The sequence below is a fragment of the Kogia breviceps genome, chromosome 8 (assembly GCF_026419965.1).
Source record: "Kogia breviceps isolate mKogBre1 chromosome 8, mKogBre1 haplotype 1, whole genome shotgun sequence".
NCBI lineage: Eukaryota > Metazoa > Chordata > Mammalia > Artiodactyla > Physeteridae > Kogia > Kogia breviceps.
This window is the reverse complement of record NC_081317.1, coordinates 70,169,433-70,192,890: the sequence shown is the minus strand read 5'-3', so window position 1 is coordinate 70,192,890 and position 23,458 is coordinate 70,169,433. Positions and strand designations below refer to the sequence as shown.

Genomic DNA, 23,458 nt, shown 5'->3' with positions numbered 1-23,458 from the left:
AGTTTTTAAAAACTGTTTACTATTTACTGCTACTCCAAACCTGATTTTTAAAAATGCCTAATTTGCCTTTTCTTTTCTCAAGCAAGCACTGCTCACAGAGGAAATGGTTGTGGCCGGTAGCACACTCTCTCTGAATGTTTTGGGTTGGCTGGTTTCTGTGACCTCAGCACCTAAAACTGCTCTTGTTCACTCAGCTTTACTGGCTGTCATCGTCAGCATCTTGGCAAGGAGGGCAAATGGCCCCGTTGCCTTAGGACAGAACTAGAAGTTAGAAAGAGAACTCCGTTGTCTCAGCTCTGCACTCTGGCTGGCCAGGCGTTCGGGAGCAAGTCAAATTTTCCTGTCTCATTTTCTCTCTCTCTCCGGAGGGAGCCATGGGGCTTGACTTTCCTCCTAGATGTATTCTGAGCCTTCCTTCTTGGCTGTTAGAGAGAGGTTGTGAAGAAGGCCAAAGTGTTAAGTAATATAGCACCTGTCTGCATTAATGCAAAGGTAGCTTTTCTCTGTTTAACATCAGATAATCTAGTTGGGTATCAGAAATCGGCCGTCAGTATCTGGAAGGTGAACTTAAACCTAAGGTTGTTGTCTATCATTTAAGACCAGACTGTAATGTATATTTCCACCTTCCCCCTCCCCCATTTTATTATCTCCATTAGACTTCAGGCTCGCATAGCCCATAGGATACAGGAACTGGAAAATCTCCCTGGCTCTTTGCCACCAGATTTACGAACCAAAGCAACCGTGGAACTGAAAGCACTTCGGTTACTCAATTTCCAGCGTCAGGTAATACCTTTTCCCCAGCACATCTGAGGGGCAGGGAATAAATATAATTGTTCCAGAGTGTGATCTGTGTGTTTCCTTAAGTCGTTCAATATTGTTATAAAGATATAAACTTAGTAAAAGACTGTATCTTTTCGACCAGTAGCACAGAACTAAAAGTAGTGAAGACTAACTGCCTATTATTCTATTTTTCTCTTCTGTACATCAGAGACATTTTTTTCTTCCATATTATGGTTTCCAAAGTCAGAGGTACGGCATTTTGTTACTGTAGATGAAACCTTGAGAACAGATGGGATAGCTCATGTTTGCCTTTATGGTTTCAAAGAAAAACAGGAAGGTGATAGATCAGAGCTTCTTTGTAAAGAGAAATGTAAAATCCTAGCCGTGACTATGAAAATCATTTTAACAAATACGAAAGCCACTCAAGTAAATTAATAGCTCAGTGTTTATAGAAATACATAAAACTGCTTTGTAACTGTTGACTATTCGTCAACACCTACTTTTGGAGCATTTCATCACATCAGACCCCCATATTTGACCGATCAGTGAATTTGTATCTATTGTTCTCTCTATGGTCTTAGTAGTCACTGATTAAGAAAGGCTAGCATAGCGATCTATTTTATAATTGCTAAATCAGTAGGAGACTAGTGGAATGAAGTAGAGCTAATTTTCACTTTGGTGAGTTTTGCCTTCTGGACCCCAAAGCTTCATGTCCCCTGGTCGTCGCACAGCGGCATTTAGCCAAAGGGGAAAAGGAATGCTTCCTCACCAGTGAGACGAGCTTATTTGGTGAAGGTCTCGGGGCATGCAAAATGAATAATTAATGACTGAAAGTAGTTTGGAAGTACTGAATTACATGACTTGGTCTATTGGAGGATGTGAGTAAAATCACAAGGCCATCCCTCTTGCTATTGTCATATAAACTTGGAAATACGTTTTGCCTTGTTGGTTATAATATCACAAGAGGGGCATCGTGGTGGCTGGTGGCTACTTGACCGTAGGTCTGTGAGAGTAGATTAGAGCTTAAATTAAGAACTAAAAAAGAAAGGAAAAAAAAAAACTTTCTGTGCTCCATTTGCTTCTTTCTTACAGGTAACTTCATAAAATGCCTTGATAAGCTGTTTAATAAAATTTTGTTAAATGAGTATTTTCAGGAATAAGATTAAATTCAAATTAGCTTCACTATGCTGGATTCTGATTGGTTTCTGATTTTTGCTTCATATTATTGAAAAATCTGTTAGCTGTGACATTTTCCAATGAAATTAGCTGTAATGGATGCTGATTTCAGATTCAGTCGAATTGCTATTTCAGTGCATGGTTCCACCCCCCACCTTTTACCACCAGGTAACATACAATATGAATGAAACACTGTATTTCTGATCTAAAAGAAGTCCATAATACAGTAAAAAAAAAAAATTAAGTATCTTGCAAAGAATATCATTGTTAGGAGTGGGAGGAAGCCCAAACTAGTATTTCCGTCTTTTACGTGAGATGATGAATTAGCACCGTTAGCATATCTGCAGCTACTTCACGTGAGCAGGAAGTAATTCTTCTATTCTTTTTTGCGCAGCCTTGTTCACGTTAATCTTTAAGCACAAAGAGAAAGTTAGCATGGCACTAACTTAGCGTGTTAGCCTGGAAGTAAAAAAACGTAAAAAGCTTATTAACTAATTAATATCATTAAGATAATTAAATAGAGTGAATCAATTTATTTAAAAGCCAAGACATCCTCTACTTACTTACTGATTTATTTTCTTTACTGTTAACAGTGCCGTACTTGCTTCCTCTCTGAATTTTTTGGAAAGAAAACTTAGAACATCTTTGAAAATACCATATACATTCAGCATGATGTAGTCCCTTTTGTTTACTAAAAGGCCAACTGTGATGGAGAAACTCAGGGAGTCACCATTCGGCTCCACTAAATGGAGGGCAGGGGGCGACGGGGGTCTGGCCTCCGTCTGGGGAGGTGTTCTAACTGCTCCCCTCTTGACAGCTGAGACAGGAGGTAGTGGCCTGCATGCGACGGGACACGACCCTGGAGACGGCCCTCAACTCCAAAGCGTACAAACGGAGCAAGCGCCAGACCCTGAGGGAAGCCCGCATGACGGAGAAGCTGGAGAAGCAGCAGAAGATCGAGCAGGAGAGGAAGCGTCGGCAGAAGCACCAGGTACTTGGGCCTGGGCTCTGGGTGCCCCGCCGTCGACAGAGATGCTAACAGAGAAACTGGGCGGAGTCAGAACCACTGAACAATGGGCAACTGTGGGCAGTGGGGACATCACAGAAAGGATCCTGGGAGCTCACGTAGTCTAACCACACCATTTCATAGATGAGGAAACCTAGGCCCAGCCAGCATGGTAGGTGACCTCCGCCAAGGACACGCGAATGGTCAGTACAAGATAAGGGGGTAGGGGGGACCCTGCTTTCTGAATTCCAATCAGGTGTCATATTCATAACCCCGTGGGATGCTGCTGACTGGGTGGGCACAGGCGGGTTTCCTAGAACAAAGTCCTGGGGAAGAAGGAACTTGGAAAGAAGAGGGCAAACAGTTATTTTTATCACAGATATAAATATAGTATCCTGGGCTTTTCAAGGGCCCAGTTGAAGGTTTCACAGGGGCAGATATTTTAAAACATTCCTTTCTAGGGATTTGGAAATATTTTGATGTAGGATTTGATCTCGTGTTGTAATCCTGTGAATTTTATTTGTTTTTCTGTGCTTAATTTAGTGCCTTGATTAAGGTTTTTTTTCTTTTTGGTGGGGGCTCTGTTGGGTCTTCGTTTCTGTGCGAGGGCTTTCTCTAGTTGTGGTGAGCGGGGGCCACTCTTCATCACGGTGCGCGGGCCTCTCACTGTTGCAGCCTCTCTTGTTGTGGAGCACAGGCTCCAGACGCGCAGGCTCAGTAGTTGTGGCTCACGGGCCCAGTTGCTCCGTGGCCTGTGGGATCCTCCAGGATCAGGGCTCGAACCCGTGTCACCTGCATTAGCAGGCAGATTCTCAACCACTGTGCCACCAGGGAAGCCCAAGTTTTGTTTTGAAAAGTGTTGGACTTAAGTGTAAATAAGGTTATAAGTTTCCCCTTCTTTATTTAAAAAGTGGATACAAAAGATGTATGGCAATTGTAGCTTCCTATAAAACTTTTTTTGAGGGGCAATTCTAAGGTATTTAAGTGAGAGCAGAAGAAACACGAGTTTTGTAACACACTTCTCACTGGAAACACCCGTCTCCCTGAGGTTTATCTGGGAGTGATTTGCTTTACATTTTATCATCACTGTTTTGTAGGTCTCTCTCAACCTTTGATCTTTCCATTTTCATGTGGCCACACCCTCAAGGCCGGGGAGGCTTCTCTTCCACCGGCTGGCACCAAAACAAACTTTGAGAAGTCATCTTTCCCACCACCACATAGCCCACACCTCAGCTATGGAGACACACCAGGGCACCTGTCCCAAAATAGGTTCTAGTCCCCCATGGCTGTTCAATACACAGAGTTGCCCTGGACTGTGATGAAACCTCAAATGACATTGGGAACTGAATTTTAAGCCTTCTCTTCTCCCCACTTTGGATCCCTTAGGAATACCTGAACAGTATTTTGCAACATGCAAAAGATTTTAAGGAGTACCATCGGTCCGTGGCCGGGAAGATCCAGAAGCTTTCCAAAGCGGTGGCCACTTGGCACGCCAACACTGAAAGGGAACAGAAGAAGGAGACCGAGCGGATCGAAAAGGAGAGAATGCGGAGATTGATGGTAAGGGGCCTCCCTACAGGGGCCCAGGAAGATGCTCCCCTCACAGCCATCTGCACTGACAATGTTAAACATGCTGTAGTAGAAGGAGAGAGGAAAAGCTGCTTATCAAATACAGTGATCCATTCCTTTGAACTTTACAGGGATGGAGTAAAAATATCTTCCCTTTCCTAGACAGTGCAGTGCTACAAATCTAGGGCTACCACTGATGAGTATAGTGTTTCCATGTCCTAGGGTGGCACTGTTATTCAGATGATAGCTTTTTTTTTTTTTTTTCCTCTGGTACATGGGCCTCACGGTTGTGGCCTCTCGCGTTGCGGAGCACAGGCTCCGGACGCGCAGGCTCAGCGGCCATGGCTCACGGGCCCAGCCGCTCCGCGGCATGTGGGATCCTCCCAGACCGGGGCACGAACCCGTGTCCCCTGCATTGGCAGGCAGACCCTCAACCACTGCACCACCAGGGAAGCCCCAGATGATAGCTTTTTACGTAAAGGCAGGTACTATGTTTTGCAGGAGTTTTGGTCACCAGACCTGGAAGGATGGAAACGGCAGTTCTTTTTAAAGTGTTGCCTCTTTGAGACTAATGACACAAGTTGTTTTAAATGAATATCTCATGAAGTTGTGTCTTGGAATCTAAGAGGTTCTCTTTTTTTGAAGCCGCTGGTGCTTCCAAATTCTGGCAGAAATTTTTCTCTAACAGTTTAAAAAGTGATTTTTAAGTTAGTTTTGAAATGTTGCTTTTTTTATTATAGCGATGTTAATGGGTCATCTCATTTCCACTGTTACTTTTTAATGGATATATAAACACAGAAGGAATTGGTTTATATCACTGGCCTGCGTATTTGAGTTTATTGGCCATTTATTTTTGGAATCGGACCTCAGAGCACACCGTGGATTTTTAGAAAAGTGTGTGTAATGTATATTGATAGGAGACCTGTAAATTCTATCTGGGATGTAATGCCTGGGTATTGGATGAAGATAAAATCATTAGCCTCAACCCATAATTATGTCCCTGGAAAATTCCAAATGACATAGTCTTCCTGGCTGGTATTACGGTTTGCGTTTTTTTGTCATTAATTTTTTTGTATTTTGGAGAGTGAACACCATATTTTAAAAGGCTCTGTGTCCGGGGTCTACTAAATGTTACCACCTTCTCCTGCCTCCCTCTCGTATTTTGGGAGGGAGGGGACCAAGAGATGGCTAACTAGCTGGGGAGACCATTTTATAGTATTTGAGCAGGGAGCAGTCAAATTTGTCTGATTCAACTGAAGTGAAACTATATTAGAACTTCAGTAACAGATTGGCTTGACGCTAATGATTAGGCATTTGCAAATCATTAATTTTCGCAATTAAATGATGGAATATACAGATAACAGAGACACTGAAGTTTTTTTTTATCATTCTTTCTTCAAGTGAGATCAACCATAACCAAAAGCAATTACAGTTATAATAGCATTTGAGGTTCATGCTCATCCACGGGGCAGATAGCAGCCAGACGGAGTGATGAGGCTGCTGTTACTCCAGCAAATGCTGGAGGGACACCCCTGGGCTGAAAAACCTAAGCTTCTCTGTAAGGAGCTGCCTCTTAAAGATTTTGCAGTGTGTTCCTTTTATCCTGCATCACGTGAGGAAGATATTTTTGAGATGTTCTTTTATTGGGATGTATAAAAAGCTTTCTCTGGAAATGACCCAGAGTGCATCAGTCTTTATTCCATGTAACCTCATAATGTTGCTTAACAGGAGGCAGAAGTGGGAAGTACTGTGTCTGTTTTATGGCTCAGCACTGTCAGGCTTCAGGTGCTAATGACTTGCCTCCAGTCATCTGGGCCCATCATGCAGTGCCGACCTGTGACCAAAATCCCTCTCAACGTGACCTTCCCTATCAACCACATTTTTTATGAATTCATTTATTTATTTATTTTTGGCTGCATTGGGTCTTCGGGGCTGTGCGCGGGCTTTCTCTAGTTGCAGCGAGCGGGGGCTACTCTTGGTTGTGGTGCCCACAATTCTCACTGCGGTGGCTTCTCTTGTTGTGGAGCTCAGACTCTAGGTGCGTGAGCTTCAGTAGTTGAGGCACACGGGCTTAGTTGCTCCGCGGCATGTGGGATCTTCCCAGACTAGGGCTCGAACTCACATCCCCTGCGTTGGCAGGAGGATTCTTAACCACTGTGCCGCCAGGGAAGTCCTTGTAATGCTTTTAAGTATAAGAAGTTATTTGTTCAAAACCTATTCAGTTCCTTGCCTCTGGAAGTACTTATTGAAGTAGTTATGAATGAAAAGCTGTTATGTCTGGAATTTGCTGCAGGACAATCCAGTTTGGGATTGCAGGGAGGAGGTGGGGGAAGGGCTGCAGCGAAACAAACGGGAGTCATGGGGAGTTAATTTTTGTTGCTTGGTGTTGGTTATAGGAGAGATTATACTGCCTTCTCTACTTTTGGTTTATATTTGACACTTTCCAAAATATAAAGTTAAGAATAAGTTTCAGATGGTGAATCCTCAAATTTTAACACTTTTTGCGCAGTTAAAGAAACACAAAAGAATTGAAAAGTTGGCTCAGAGTGCTTGATCACACCACATAAATAGCGTGGTTATGTGTGTTGACCTTGCCGTGAACTCTGGTGTCCCGGAACGTAGGCATCGTACCTCCGTGTGTTCCCCAGTCCCAGACAGGGTGCGAGAACCCGGGCGGCCGGCGTCATTCGGTTTGCTGCGCGGACCACCGAAGTTCAGACCATCGAGGGGAGGGATGAGTGGGAAAAGGTGTTGTCTGCAAATGTTTATTATGTTCTGATCATGCTCTTCTTTCCTTAATAGGCTGAAGATGAAGAGGGCTATAGAAAACTGATCGATCAAAAGAAAGATAGGCGTTTAGCGTACCTTTTGCAGCAGACCGATGAGTATGTGGCCAACCTGACTAATCTAGTTTGGGAGCACAAGCAAGCCCAGGCGGCCAAAGAGAAGAAGAAGAGGAGGAGGAAGAGGAAGGTGAGCACCTGAGTGGCTGTGGCTGAGCTGGGCGACGTGTGGCCGCCGACCGGTTTTAGGCACATCTTGCCCTTTAATGAGTACTTCCTACTACACTAATGGGAGACTTAGATGATTATATTGCAAACACTGCTGATATAAATGGGTTGATGTACTAGGTGTACTAGGCAACGTATTGGAGACGGCGGCACGATGGACAGGATGTATATCTGGTTCGTATTTCCAGCGTTTCACACAGCATTCAGAAACTAAGTACACACGGTCGGTAGAAAAAGGAAAACCATGGGCACAAAGAAATGTTTGCTCAAGTGCAGTGCCAGCGAGGCAGGGGACTGCTGAGTTAAGAAACTGGAGTGAAAATGAAGACGAAAATGCTGTGTTCAGATTGAAAGGAGCCAGAGGAAGATGGGAGAGATAGCTTTGGGATACTTTTAGAACATATTCCAGCCTGTTTCTTTGGACAGACAGTGATGCCAAGACTGTTCACTCAGTTCAGCCGCCCCAGTTTTTACACTAAAGGTAAATGTGCAAGTCAGGGTTTTAGGTCATTACAGAAAACAGTAAAGAGTCTTATGTAAAATAATCCAATTTATCATGAGAAACGGAGGGTAAGATTTAGAATCTCTACTCTGCAGATACTATATCTCAATTCAAGGGTAACCTGCTTCCCTTTGAAGACCTGTAAATATAGAGCCTCTTTGAAGCTTAAGAAGTCTGCTGATATTAGTTCTCGGTGGGTATTTTGTTTTCACGGTCAATTCTGATTGGCCCAGGTATAAACACCGACAGGAAGTCTTCGTTGGAATTGTGAAGATTGAGGATTGGTAGCATTTAATCATTTCTTCTCTGCACTGAATAATTGAACAAAATGTTTTTCAAAAAAATAATTAATTTCATGGCTCCTGAATTCTCATACCTGCTTCATAATTAAGGAGGAGGAATAAGTGATTGAAAAGGCGCCTTCTGCACCTGATTTCTTTAGTATAAGATAGCTTCCCTTATTGTGAAGGTGAACAAGGGATGAGTCAGGGCTTGCATTTCGACGTTTCTTTGGTGAGGAGTACCTCATTTTCTTGTCAAGGTCGCATTGTAGACTTTGCAAAATTCCAGCTCCCAATTTCTGACTTAAAAGTTGGCACGTGACAAGCAGATAACAATTCTGTCATATTCCATAGGTGGACCCCATGAGATGGCCATTTTAGTTTTTCCTGATCCTGAGGCATATTTTGCAGAGACTGTTACAAAAAGGTCACTGTTGGTGTTTTTAGTACTACCATTTGTAGTCTCTGTTTCTTTGTGATTAAAAGCTAATGGCTCAGATATGAGCTTCTGGCTTTTAATTAATGGATTGCTGCAATAGTATTAGATTGTTATATCATCATAGGCAAAGAAAGATACATAATTGAGTTATAATGATTATGCCTTTGTTTTTATGTTAATCTGTACGGAGCAGGAACCTGTCAGTATTTTTCATGTCGCTGCCAACACTGCATCATCTGTAGGTTGACTCTCTACCTCCAAACTCTTGCTTTCAGGTTTGCTAATAGCACTTACTCTTTCTGTTTCATGTATTTGCTCAGCCAATGTTAACTGAACACTTACTATGATCTAGGCAGGATGCTAGATGCTGGGGGAGAGAGAGTGCAAGTGGTGAGGAAAAGCACTCTTACCCTCTTAATTAATTAGAGAGAGAGACAGACATTAATCAAATATGCACCCGAGTATATAATTATAAACTGTAATGAATGCTGTGAAGGAAGGCGGGGCGTAAAACTGGGGCCTGGTTTCCTGGCAAACGAATAATAGGTACCCAAGTGACTCCAGTCTGCCTGGTGGCTGTCTCTGGGCATCTTCCGCTGATGAGCTCACATGATGGAATGTGCAGAATTATTAGTTTATTAGCAGCCCTCTCCCTCTTCCCTGGCGTGCTCTCAGGAAGCCTCGCATCTGAGATCCCCCCGCCCTCAGCAGGACCAAGGAGACCAGGCCGTATTTCCTTCCTGGGCCATCTTGCTGGGAGACCTTGGATAAAGAAAGGACAAAAAGAAACTGGGCTCCTTTGCTAGTCCTTTCTGAAAACTGTCTCACGGGGTTTTAAGACTTAGTTCAGAGTGAGTTACCCAATTTTAGATGTACCTTAATTCAAGTGCAAAGAAAATGGATGCTTTCAAAAGCTGATTATTTGACACTCTGGATTACCTGGAGTTCTTCTTCCCTCCATTAGAGTGAATGATTGAGAGTTGTTTGTTCCAGCTTCTCTGTCACGGAGGGAACCTGCACGCGGACACTTAAAAATTCTGTGCTGTCCCTTTCAGCATTTCCCATAGAAGTGAATATCATGCTGTACCTATCTGCAGGTTTTGTTTTGCTTTTTTTTCTAATTAAGTAAGGCATCCCTAAATCTTTGTTTTGAGAAAGCTTCTTTACTCAGTGAACTAACAGCATTGAACTGGTGGCAACACTTGTAGGACAAGATACAGGTAACTTCAAGAACTGTGCCATCAAAGATAAGTATGGTGGACCTTGCAGTTTAATTGGAAAAGGGCTACTTTTTTACTCAGTGTTAAACTGGTGTATCATTTTTTAAGGAATTGCCCTGGTGTAACAGAGGCCTTTTTCTTTCTTGAGGAGTTGATCAGGTTTACTTGGTGTTAGTGAATAATAGAGTGGGTTTCCTTTAACCTCTCAGGACCTTGCTTAGTTTTTCTCTTCTCACCATTAGAGGCGCTTCTATGAAATATACATTTATAAATCATTCTGAAACTTCTCGATCTCAACCTGGCCTTCCATTAATGCCCTTGAAGTGGAAGAAAAAGAAATAAGCTATATGTATCTACTTAAGCGTTAGAGGAAGAAAAATTTTTTAAGTATTGAAATATCTAATTGGGTGACAGCAGTCTCTGCAGTGTGACAAGGTGAATACACTGTTTCGGGTACTTAGCATGACCTGGAGGTCTCCATCCTCTGCCATGCAAGTTCTCTTATATCTACTGGAGGACTCCAGGTTGAAATGGCGTTGTGTACCAATAGGATTGAACGTGCTAACTTACGAAATTGGACTACTGTCTAAAGCACATTGGTATGCAATCTCTTAAATTCATAACTGCATAAGAAAACATAGAACACTAATTTGCTGTTATTCCCTTGTAGGATATTTCATTAAGAGATCTATTACCCAGTGCTTCAGTCTCTTGATCTGTAAGAAAGTGATAGGAACAGCACCTATAGCCTAGATTTGTTGTGAGGATCACATAGGAAAGTTTATCTAAAGCACTTAGAACACTCCCTGGGACATAGTAAGTGCTCAGTAAATACTAGTTATTTTATCAATCAATTCTGTGGTATAGATGTAGGATCATGATTGTTGAAATGTGGTTATAGGTTTTTCTGAAAATAAAATCTTCTTTTTCCCCTTACTGTATGTTCTCTGTGGTGTTGAGAAAATAAATGGCCACCATTTTTTTCTAGGTGAGGATCAATTAGATATTATTAGGTAGAATGTCTTTTAGGACAACGACAGGCTCCTTGGCTGTGGAGGCCTGCAGAGGGAAATGAGGATTTCTTATTTTTGGCAGACTCTGCTTCCCTCTTCCTCCCCAGATCCTACAAAGAGAATTTTCTAATTATTTGGCCTATAATATCCAAACAATAAGGTATTTCTTACAGAGATTTAGGGTATGTCTTTCCTTAAGCTGTGGTTGGGAGCCCATGCCAGGCCCCTAACCCGCAAACCTACTGCTGAAAATTCTGGTCATTTAAGAGGTTCAGCTTCCCCAGCTCTTGACTTCAGGCCAAAAATAAAGTATAAAGTATTTAATCCCCTTCCCCCAAATCTTTCACTGGGGTATATACCAACAGAACTACACCCTTGGTATTTATTGTGACATTTCTTGGTATCCCATCATACTAATAAGAACATAGAGAATCCATGGGGGAGTGCTGTGTCAAATGTCTTTTTCATCATGGGCTTTCTTTCTGAATCTTATTCTATTCTCTTTCTCTTTCATCAAACACTGTTATACATGAATCTGTGATGTTTTGGAGGGGGGACCTTTCTGGCATAGTGTATTGATCAATATAGTGATAGGAAATGTGTTTTTCTTTTTCTTTTAGATAGCCAACAATTAGAGAAAAGCCCCTTGGTATAATTTTCAGTGAAAAGAGCATCAAATGCAAAGTAGTAACGTTATGGAGGCATTTATTTTAAATTCAAGTTACTCTCCAGTCCTTCTCAATTCTTTTATCTCTTTTCCCCAAAGATGATTAGCTTATTGCAGTTTTCCTCCACAAGGCAATTTTTGTAGGTGAAAGAAAGGTTCTAAGGCAATTCTGGGCATTTGAGTGTAGCGACTATTGTAAAGGTAGGTGAACACAATGCCATGATGGTTAGATTTATTTGATAAGTTCAGTGTCAAAATGGGTGAAACCAGAAATTTGGATCAAAGTCCAGCTTAACTGGATTGACCAGTTACTTGAGTCAAACTGTTGGAATTGGTTTTCTCTGCAAGGCACAACTTAAGTAATGTGCAATTGCCTGTTAATTTGATATTCTTGGGTATTTTTTTAGTTGCCTGATCACCTATCTTAATGCTCACAGGTCCTCTTAAGTGACAGTAAAAATAACCCAAGTGGTTTCTGAAAATCTTAGGTTTCCCTCGAAGCAGAATGAGTCTTTAAGATGCCAACACATTTGAATGATGTTTCAGCATATTATAACAACACCTGCTGGGGGATAAACTGTGTTCTTTATAATATAGATTGTAAAATATTTGGTACAAAGCTGTTTTCTTTACAGAGTGAGGCTGTTTGTGTCCTATGTTGTGGTAATCTGCATAAAGTACCCCAGTGAGGCCCATTTTCTTGAATTCAGCTTCCACGGGGTTTTCATGTTTGGGGATCCCTTTCCCTCCTCACCGCGTTGTTGATTATTTTATACAGCCTCTGCAAGGAAAGTGGATAGCTGTGCACATAGCTTTGTTCACGAACATTCCTAAAGGAAGGGTATGAATTGACATCGGCCTTAACTAGGAAGCCAAACTGTCTTTCGTTAGGAGTAATTTGCTTCACATCCGATTCCATAATTACATTCCTCCCTGCCCCCCATGAGGGTAATTAGTTTTCAACTTTTTGTGGATAGGAAGAAGCCAGTACAGAGTTCCTTATTCCTGATTAGCGGATGAACTGCAGTCGGTTTTGTTTTTTTGTGTCTGTTTTAATCAGTGGAAATAAGCTCAGGCATCAGCCAGCAACATTGATAGGATGTGTTTGCAGTCACGTGCTACAGATTCACCGTATATGAAACTCTCTCAGGCAGCCGCGCCCGCATCCGCCGCAGGCCATCCCACCAGGTGCTCAGTCCGTCCCAGGTTACTCCAATATCGTAGTACCGGTCACAATCTGTTTGGAGTTGATCTTGAGCAACACACAAAGGGAATTTTGGCAGGGGAAGAGAGTCGACAGTTAAGCACTAGTCTGATGTGAGAATGTGGATTTCTGAAAGCATACCAACCAGAGATTGTCCCCAAACTGAAGGAATTCAAAGCATGATGGGAGAACTTGACACCTCTTGCTGTAGAGTAGACTGCCATCTGGCTTCCACCTCCTACAATAACATAGCCAAACTGGATATTAAAGTACAGGGCACACAAGGGAAGTCTCATAGAGCACCAGTTCAGTGAGGATCGTGTGTGTGCTCTTAACTCTTTTATGACTTGCACATATATTGTCACCTAATTAAAATAATGTTAATTGATTGCATGTATGCTAAGTGGAAAGTGTTGTTCTTGGTGCATTCATTCATTCATCCTTCAAATATTTATTTAGTGCCTTTTAAGTGCCAGGACCCCTTGTAGGTGTGGGAATACATGAGTGAACAAAACAGACAGAAATCCCTGACTTCATAACCTTATGAAGCAGTTTTCAGACAGTGCTATAGCCAGTTTTATATAGACATAAAAGAATAGCCCTCGAACTATCATTGATTCTTTTACATTGTGGAAATTGACACTCTCAGTGGATATTACATGTAACGTTGGATTGTACATATTGAAATAGTGATCCAGTCCTGCTGCAGCCCTATGAGGTAGGGGCCTCTACGGTCCCTGTTTTACAGAAGAGGGAACCAAGACACAGAGACTTGCTCGAGATCACACAGCTAAGTACTCTTGCACTTAGTGACAGAGCTGGCATTCAAACTCAATTCATCTAATTCCAGAGCCAACTTTCTTAAGTCTGATATTACATTGCTTCTCAAATTTGATACAAGATAGAAGTTTAAAAATTAGTTTAGAGGAATTTAAGTAATGGAAAGGCCTGATTATGAGGCAGTTTTTAGATAGCACCCTATCTAGTCTACAGCATATTCACAGAAGAGTATTCTTTAGAATAGTTTTGATTCTGATATTTATGGTCCTTCAAGCTTTTTAATGTACTATTCATTGAAATAGTGATCCAGTTCCACTAGCTAGATATTGGAAATTGACTTATTCATGGTCTCATCTGATTTTCTTTGTTGGCCAAATTTGTACCTAATTTCTGATTTGTATGGAAAGAATGGTGGGATTAATTGACTTTCTCCCATTAATTAAGAGAGTTGCCTGAATATAGTGCCTGAGAATTCCAAAAATGAGATCTTCAGGGAGGCTGGTAGCAGGGACGGTCTCTTTTCTGAGCCTTTTCTGCCATTGTTCTCTGGATCCCTAGCCCAGACATAGGGATGCTTTTCCATGATGGTCATTTCTTTTGAGCTTGTAAATGTTTTCAGTTTGGTGTGGCATAAATAGAAAATTTAATTCTTGGGAAATCATAACCAAGGAGAGCATTTCATTTCCTACTCTTTGGTAGAAGTGCTACATTTTTTATGCCTTGTGCTTTGGCATACATGTATTTTTTGCGAGAAAATTATCAAACAACTTTAAAATTTCAGACATTTACGGGAACTGCCCTTCCTCAGTATGGACAAAAGGCTGGATTTTCAACACTGAACATTTTCTGTAAAAGCTGTTTTGTCAAGAGACAACTGAGTTATTTTCATGGGAAACAAAAATGTGTAACACAATCAATGCCTTAAGTAAACAAAGTGGAGTTAATATTGATTCTGTATCATTATGTATATTTTTAATTAACTAAAGAGCCCAGGGGAGGAAAGCTCATTTTCTTAAAAGTCTTGATAAAGGAAATAACTAAAGTTTGTTTGTTTGTTTGTTTATTTTTCTTCTAATCACACCACACAGAATAACTTTAAAATAAGGATTCTGTAAAGCTGATGTTAAGGATTTCACTTGTCGAAGAGGTCGTTATAAATGTAAGAAATTTTAGACTATTTTGTGTTTCTTGCAGATGAGGCTCTCTCTGTCTCTCTCGGGTATGTACAAAATGTGTCATAATCCTAGCTTTTCATTTAGGCTGCCTTTGAGGCACATAAAGGTTAATGGGCTAAGATATTGGAATATTTAAGAAATGGAAGATGACAGAATTTTTCATGAGATCACAGTATCTGCATCAAATTTCCCCATATACCCACTGTGGAAATACTGTATATTATGAAAACCAATTAGGTAGAATGATAAAAATTCAGAGAACTCACAGAATTTTGTATGATTTTGTATTTTTATAACCCAGGAACGGTTCAGAATTCATTCTTCAGGGGACATTTTTAGAAAACTTGCTAAGGGAATGGGAAAATTGAGCTGATTACGTCAGGATTTGTCTTTATAGTGCCAAACACAAGGACATTTGGGATTCTGACCTCTGTCCCTATGCTGCCACATCTTAAGCTGTTAGAGTCCTGGAAGACACAGTCCACCCATCTCTAGTGGGCCAGGCCTGAGTCACACCTGGCTTTCACTGACTCCCTGCAAGTTGCCAATAAAGTAAACAGTTTGTCTCGTCTCAGAGAGTGAAGAGAAACACAAAGAAAAGGCATTCCTAAGCTTTGTTGGATGATGATAAGCAATAATGAATTACTGTTATATACCACCAAGTAGCCATGAGGTCCTTCCTGTACCCACTTTCTTGGTTTACATGTAACATTTGACACTGTTTTGCAGAAGGCTGAAGAGAATGCGGAGGGGGAGGAGTCTGCCCTGGGACCAGATGGAGAGGTAAGGGGTTTTGCATCCATTTCTGCTGTGTTCTGTTGAATGATGATACCCTGCCGTACCTTGCTGCACCATTCTCTGTGTATACTGATTTTATTTTGTACACTGCTATTCATTTTTTTAACATCTTTATGGGAGTATAATTGCTTTACAATGGTGTATTAGTTTCTGCTTTACAACAGAGTGAATCAGCTATACATATACATATATCCTCATATCCCCTCCCTCTTGCGTCTCCCTCCCTCCCACCCTCCCTATCCCACCCCTCTAGGTGGTCACAAAGCACCGAGCTGATCTCCCTGTGTTATGTGGCTGCTTCCCACTAGCCAGCTATTTTACATTTGGTAGTGTATATATGTCCATGCCACTCTCTCACTTCATCCCAGCTTCCCCTTCCCCTTCCCCGTGTCCTCAGGTCCATTTTCTACATCTGCATCTTTATTCCTGTCCTGCCCCTAGGTTCTTCAGAACCATTTATTTATTTATTTGTTTTAGATTCCATATACATGTGTTAGCATATGGTATTTATCTCTCTTTTTTTTTAAACATCTTTATTGGAGTGTAGTTGCTTTACAACGGTGTGTTAGTTTCTGCTTTATAACAAAATGAATCAGTTATACATATACATATGTTCCCATATATCTTCCCTCTTCATCTCCCTCCCTATCCCAGCCCTCTAGGTGGTCACAAAGCACCGAGCTGATCTCCCTGTGCTATGTGGCTGCTTCCCACTAGCTGTCTATTTTACATTTGGTAGTGTATATATGTCCATGCCACTGTCTCACTTTGTCCCAGCTTACCCTTTTTCCTCCCCATATCCTCAAGTTCATTCTTGAGTAGGTCTGTGTCTTGCCCCTAGGTTCTTCATGACCATTTTTTTTTCTTAGATTCCATATATATGTGTTAGCATACAGTATTTGTTTATCTCTTTCTGACTGACTTCACTCTGTATGACAGACTCTAGGTCCATCCACCTCACTACAAATAACTCAATTTCATTTCTCTTTATGGCTGAGTAATATTCCATTATATATATGTGCCACATCTTCTTTATCCATTCATCTGTCAGTGGGCACTTAGGTTGCTTCCATGTCCTAGCTATTGTAAATAGAGCTGCAGTGAACATTGTGGTACATGACTCTTTTTGACTTACGGTTCTCTCAGGGTATATGCCCAGTAGTGGGATTGCTGGGTCGTATGGTAGTTCTATTTTTAGTTTTTTAAGGAACCTCCATACTGTTCTCCATAGCGGCTGTATCAGTTTACATTCCCACCAACAGTGCAAGAGGGTTCCCTTTTCTCCACACCCTCTCCAGCATTTATCGTTTATAGATTTTTTGATGATGGCCATTCTGACCAGTGTGAGGTGATACCTCATTGTACTTTTGATTTGCATTTCTCTAATGATTAGTGATGTTAAGCATTCTTTCATGTGTTTGTTGGCCATCTGTCTGTCTTCTTTGGAGAAATGTCTGTTTAGGTCTTCTGCCCATTTTTGGATTGGGTTGTTTGTATTTTTGGTATTGAGTTGCATGAGCTGCTTGTAAATTTTGGAGATTAATCCTTTGTCAGTTGCTTCATTTGCAACTATTTTCTGCCATTCTGAGGGTTGTCTTTTCGTCTTGTTTATGGTTTCCTTTGCTATGCAAAAGCTTTTCAGTTTCATTAGGTCCCATTTGTTTATTTTTGTTTTTATTTCCAATTTCTCTAGGAGGTGAGTCGAAAAGGATCTTACTGTGATTTATGTCATAGAGTGTTCTGCCTACGTTTTCCTCTAGGAGTTTGATAGTGTCTGGCCTTACATTTAGGTGTTTAATCCATTTTGAGTTTATTTTTGTGTATGGTGTTAGGGAGCATTCTAATTTCATTCTTTTACATGTAGCTGTCCAGTTTTCCCAGCCCCACTTATTGAAGAGGCTGTCTCTTCTCTGTTGTATATTCTTGCCTCCTTTATCAAAAATAAGGTGACCACATGTGTGTGGGTTTATCTCTGGGCTTTCTATCCTGTTCCATTGATCTATATTTCTGTTTTTGTGCCAGTACCATACTGTCTTGATTACTGTAGCTTTGTAGTAGAGTCTGAAGTCCAGGAGCCTGATTCCTCCAGTTTTTCTTTCTCAAGGTTGCTTTGTCTATTTGGGGTCTTTTGTGTTTCCATACAAATTGTGAAATATTTTTTTCTAGTTCTGTGAAAAATGCATTGGTAGTTTGATAGGGATTGCATTGAATCTGTAGATTGCTTTGGGAAGTATAGTCATTTTCACGATGTTGATTCTTCCAATCCAGGAATATGGTACATCTCTCCAACTGTTTGTATCATCTTTAATTTCTTTCATCAGTGTCTGATAGTTTTCTGCATACAGGTCTTTTGTCTCCTTAGGTAGGTTTATTCCTAGATATTTTATTCTTTTTGTTGCAATGGTAGGTGGCAGTGTTTTCTTAATTTCTCTTTCAGATTTTTCATCATTAATGTATAGGAATGCAAAAGATTTTTGTGCATTAATTTTGTATCCTGCTATTTTACCAAATTTGTTGATTAGCTCTCGTAGTTTTCTGGTAGCATCTTTAGGATTCTCTATGTATAGTATCATATTATGTGCAAACAGTGACAGCTTTACCTCTTGTTTTCCGATGGATTCCTTTCATTTCTTTTTCTTCTCTGATTGCTGTGGCTAAAACTTCTAAAACTATGTTGAGTAATAGTGTTGAGAGTGGACAACTTGTCTTGTTCATGATCTTAGGGGAAATGGTTTCAGTTGTTCACCATTGAGAACGATGTTGGCTGTGGGTTTGTCATATATGGCCTTTTTTATATTGAGGTAAGTTCCCTCTATGCCTACTTTCAGGAGGGTTTTTATTATACATGGGTGTTGAATTTTGACAAAAGCTTTTTCTGCATCTATTGAGATGATCATATGGTTTCTCTCTGCTATTCATTTTAAAGTAAAAATAGTAGTACATTAACATAGTAGAAAATTAGAATAGTATGAAAGGGTACACTGAAAAGTAATCTTCCGTCTCAGACTGCCAATCAACTGATACTAAGTTTCTTATGTACCACTCCAGAAATTGTCTGTGCACATATAAGCATGTGTTTATGAATATACAGAATGTGAAAAATCTTAAGTGATTCTATAATTACATTTTCCCCATCGATGATACAGAAGCAGAAAATATGACCCAGTTTCCTTCATTTACTTTGAAATTTCATAACTCTGTAAGCCAAACAATTTGCGTATTTGGTAGCTTATTTTTTGCCATTTTCTGTAGGCTTACCCTATAGCTTCTATTTGTAGATTCATCGGCGTATTTCTACATTTTATTTCCTAGTATTTCCAATATTTGGAATCACGAGAATACAATGATTGATTTATGGGAGGTTTTTTTCTCTGAAAACTCAAAAGTTCTCTGCCAGTGATTCACATGAGCAGGCATCCCCCCGGAGCAGGATGGGAAGGGCGTTTGTTTCAAACTTCCTTCTCCTTTCACAGATTCTGATTATTCTCTGTGGAGGATTGGGGTGGGTGGAGGGTTGCTTCTTCCCCTTTGGGAATCGCAGTGCACACGAGGAGTATTATAAACGTGAACAGCCTGGTGGCAGGAAAAAGGTTGAAACCACTATTCTGTGCAGAAATCTCTTGAACAATAAATGTTACTTAACCGTTACAATTCATCACAAGGAAAGAAAAGATCAGGATAAATGTCTAACGTGTAAGAAACACTCAGTGGGCTGTTATGGGGGAAGAATACTATATATTAGAGCACTTAGAAACAACTCTAATTTGTAAAAACCCACCCTTACTTAAGCGTGCCTCACATCAGTCTGTAACTAACAAGCACACAGGGAGAGATTTAACGTGTTAGTGTGATAGCTCTCTTATCTCATGTTATCTCCTGGGAAAATAAGCTCCTGATCTTGGGCCTGTGACGTACACTTTTTTTAAAATCTTAACACATGTGTTTTCTGTTTGCTGAAGTGGGCAAAGTAGATGTCTTACCTGGTTTGTTTTGAAATAATGTTCTGATTACATTCTGCTGTGCTCATTCAGTGTTTTTGCCGAAGTTCTAATTCCAGCTACAGTGACTTCCAGTTTTCTTTGAGGCATGACACTCACAATAAAACAAGCTGTGTTATAATAGTTCAAGATAATGGAATATGATTTTTCCAAGGGAGATGGTAGCGAATGGTAGATTTCCTACTTTATCGTGTGAGCATGTAGATGACCTTCTACGTTAATAAGGAAGAAGCGTTGTCTTGACATGCAAAGTAACGGTGTTCACAACCATTGCTTCAGCACACATAAAAGGAAAAAAATGTCTTGAGTCAGCCTTCTCTTTTTTTTAAGGTTGTTTTTGTGGACAATTGCTAATATATTGTTTCTTATTCTGACAGTGCTCTGTTAAGGGAGAAGGGGGAAAGAACCAATATTTTGGGGGAAGGAGGTGGTCATTTCCTATAAGATATTAGAAGGTAACCTACAGTATACTACTTTTCCTATCATTTTAATTTAACTCCAAATGAGAATAGTTTAGAAAAAATTCTTTGGAATTAATGGGTTGCTTAAACGTCTCACCTGGGGGCCTGCTCCTAGAAGTACCGTCACCCTGTAATCAGTAGCATTCATTTGCATAGGATTTCTCCCTTTTTAGGCCTATTAAACAGTTCGTTCTCTGAAGTAGGTTAAACACAACCTCTGCAGTTTCACTTATTCTCTTAATTTTCTGAGCAAGCCATATTTCGTTGAGAGTCTAATAATGAACTTCAGCTCAGGCTTGGTCAATTTGCCAGGTTTCCAATGAGCAGAGCCTTTTGCTTTATCACAGGTCCCCATGGTTGGGCTTGGTACCTGGTGGTTTGGTTTTGGATAAATGACATTGTTTCTGCAGAAGCCAAACCAGCCATATTGAGATGATACAAGTTACAATACCTTTTCCTTTTTTCCATTATTTTCTCTGAAACCATGACTTTGCAGTAGTCCTTGTCTGGAGGGGATTATTTGGGAGTTGGGGGTTCTTAGCTGCAGATGACAAAAATCAACTCTGCCTGATTTAAGTAAGAAGGGAACATATTAACAGGATATCGGGTGAGTCATCGGAACTGTGGAAGCCTGGAGAAGCTGACTGGGGACTGTGCTATTATTTCAGTTATATGTTACCGTAGTGTACCCTACAGCTGCTCAGTGAGCACATGGCCGGCCTCAGGAGTGGGCACAGCCAATTCCACTGCACTGGCACTGCTGTCACTGTTGTCTGCCCACCTACCAGTGTGCCTGTTGGCCGTCGCTTCCTTCTAGGTCCTAATTCAAAGCCTTGGTGAATGCGCCCAGCTGGTGGAGTTTAGGTCTTGTGCCAGTTCCTTTGCTGCAAGGGAGGCCGGTGTTTTCAGTTTCTTTGCTAAGAGGTGACCTCCCATTTCCCTCCAGGACTCATCAGGTGATGAAATTTCTAATCGCGGGAAAGGGTTTCAAATGCTGGGCAGCCAAAAGGCTGAGAAACATCCAGCACAGAATTGGGAGAATGTCTTAACACGAAGCGGTGTTATGTCTTTTCTCCTCTCTAGCCCATAGATGAGAGCAGCCAGATGAGTGACCTCCCTGTCAAAGTGACTCACACAGAAACCGGCAAGGTCCTGTTTGGCCCAGAAGCACCCAAAGCCAGTCAGCTGGATGCCTGGTTGGAAATGAATCCTGGGTATGGCACTAAAGCAGAATTATTGGTGTTCTTTGACTTTTTAGGTTTTTGTGGTCCTTGTAGAATCTGGGAACTAAAATAGCATGACCTTTGCTGAACTGCTTAAAGTTATTACCTGCATTTGTACATAGAATGTGCCAGTATTTGTGTATAAACACACACACACAGTTTTATGATTTAAAAAGCTAAGCCTCCTCTTCCTCCCCACTCCTTTTCTTGTAGTTACGAAGTTGCCCCTAGATCGGACAGTGAAGAGAGTGATTCTGATTATGAGGAGGAGGTACGTATATATCTCTGTTTGGAGTTCATTGGCTGGAAAGTTCACGGGGAAGCACCTATGTCCTTCTGTCTCTTCGTCCTCCAGTTTTGGCCATCAGGTGACAGCTGGGGCTGAGGGTTTGACAGAGCTTTGCTGGTGCATACCTAGTAGCACAGTGACTTCTCAGGGGCTCCTGGCGAATGTGGAAGCTTGGTGAATTCTAAATTTATTTGAAACCAAGAAGAGAGAAACTGGCATTAAATTGGAGATGGTAGAAAGGTCTTCTGAGGAAAATTGGAGATGGATTACTTTGGGAAAGGCAATTCCATGCTTCTAAGTCATTTACACTGAGGGTTAACAGCCTAAAAATGTCTGAAGTTCTTTAGTCCTTTGGCCTGTTTGAAGCTGTAAGTCTGGAAACTTAGACCAAAAGGGCAACATGTACTTGGTTTAATGGGTTTATTGATCCTCTTGGGTTTTTTTCTTTAAATGTGATTCTTGCTTGAATTATTTGGATACACTTGTTAGCCACGTTTCTCAGTCTTTTGGAAGGAATACTCAATATATCCAGAACCTAAAATGGTAATCTTGGATACTTTTAATAGAAATTAAGGAATAATAAAGGTATCTTTTAGATCAACTTTAAAATCCTTAACAATTACAAATAGAAGGATTAAAAGATTTTTATCTCCTTTATTAGAGCATTGTTAGCATATAGTCATTAAATCTGGTGTTTACCAGTGTAGGGGAATCTTGGTTCAAAGAATGCCATGGCTGGAGCAGAGCAGGCTTACTAATAACAGCTCACCAGAATTTTAAGATCGTTGTTATTTTCTTCTGTTTTGTGGACCTGTGTTTTCTAAATTAATCTACCTTGGACACTTACTGCTTTTGCAAAGAAGAAAGATAATAGAAGTTACTTTTTTTTTTTTTTTTTAAGAAATGCATGCTGTTAACAAGCAAATACTTTCGGAGGCATTCTTTTTTATTTTTAATTTTTTTAATAGGCTACTCTTTCTCTGAGGTACTTGAAACTTACAAAATCAATTTTTAAAATGTCTCTTGTTTACTCGGATGAATGGGCCTATAAATGATCCGTTGGAAGAATCTTCTCATTGAGGCTGAGAGCCAGGGAGGGACAGAGATGAGGTAAAGAAGGCTGCTCAACCCACAGGTGCCCTCCTGAGACTGGCAACTGCAGACAGCTCCAGAGAGCCGGAACTAGAGTGAACTCTGACCTGGGGGTCTGGAGACCAGGTCCCCATCTCATGGCGAGTCATGTCCCCTCTCGGTGCTCACCTGGGTGTGAAAGAGCTGTGCCAACTCCTCAGTTTACCCATTGTGGCTCAGTGATCTATGGCCATAGATTTGATTTTCAACATTACTGTCATGTCAGTTTGTACTGTTTGATTCAAGCCTGATGGAAGAGCATGGTTCTCTTTAAGCCTACTTTTAAAGGGAATTCTCCTTTGCCATGTTATTGACAGTTTTCATCTAAATAGCCAGAAACGTGGGCTGTGAAGTGGCCACAGAAAGCACACACAGAAGGCCATGTGCTTACAAGCTCCAGTCTCTCCACTGTGAAGATGTGTGGGACCATCCAAGGCCCACTGGCATTATCAGAGAGAAGGACAATACTAAGATCTCTTCAGTTAGCTTTGGAGAGAAGGGTATAGAAGGTCACTAAGTTAGCAAGAGCAGATGTGGTCTACAGGACTCTCTGATGACCAAATAATGATAAATATCCATCTTTCTGGCATGATTTTTACATATTTATTCTTGGGAGCGAGGGTTCCAAGGGATCCTCAGAGGGTTCCTTTTGTTCTTTCATTCAGTGATGTAAACAGCGATGGAGAGGTAGGTATTGCCTGGTGTAAGTAAGGGTTAAGTTTCCGTCCTCCCTCA

The 23,458-nt window shown here is 41.0% G+C and overlaps 1 protein-coding gene across 8 annotated transcripts in view; it reads left to right on the top strand.

Moving 5' to 3' along the window:
* The window catches only part of SMARCA2 (SWI/SNF related, matrix associated, actin dependent regulator of chromatin, subfamily a, member 2), a 176,355-nt gene that overhangs the window by 38,240 nt on the left and 114,657 nt on the right, over positions 1 to 23,458 (top strand). For all 8 annotated transcript variants that reach the window (XM_067041601.1, XM_059071803.2, XM_067041602.1 and 5 more), the window contains 7 exons: positions 657 to 783; positions 2,774 to 2,947; positions 4,349 to 4,522; positions 7,334 to 7,504; positions 15,553 to 15,606; positions 21,164 to 21,294; positions 21,517 to 21,574. In XM_067041601.1, coding sequence (XP_066897702.1) covers positions 657 to 783; positions 2,774 to 2,947; positions 4,349 to 4,522; positions 7,334 to 7,504; positions 15,553 to 15,606; positions 21,164 to 21,294; positions 21,517 to 21,574 — 889 coding nt within the window. The remainder of the gene's footprint in view (positions 1 to 656; positions 784 to 2,773; positions 2,948 to 4,348; positions 4,523 to 7,333; positions 7,505 to 15,552; positions 15,607 to 21,163; positions 21,295 to 21,516; positions 21,575 to 23,458) is intronic.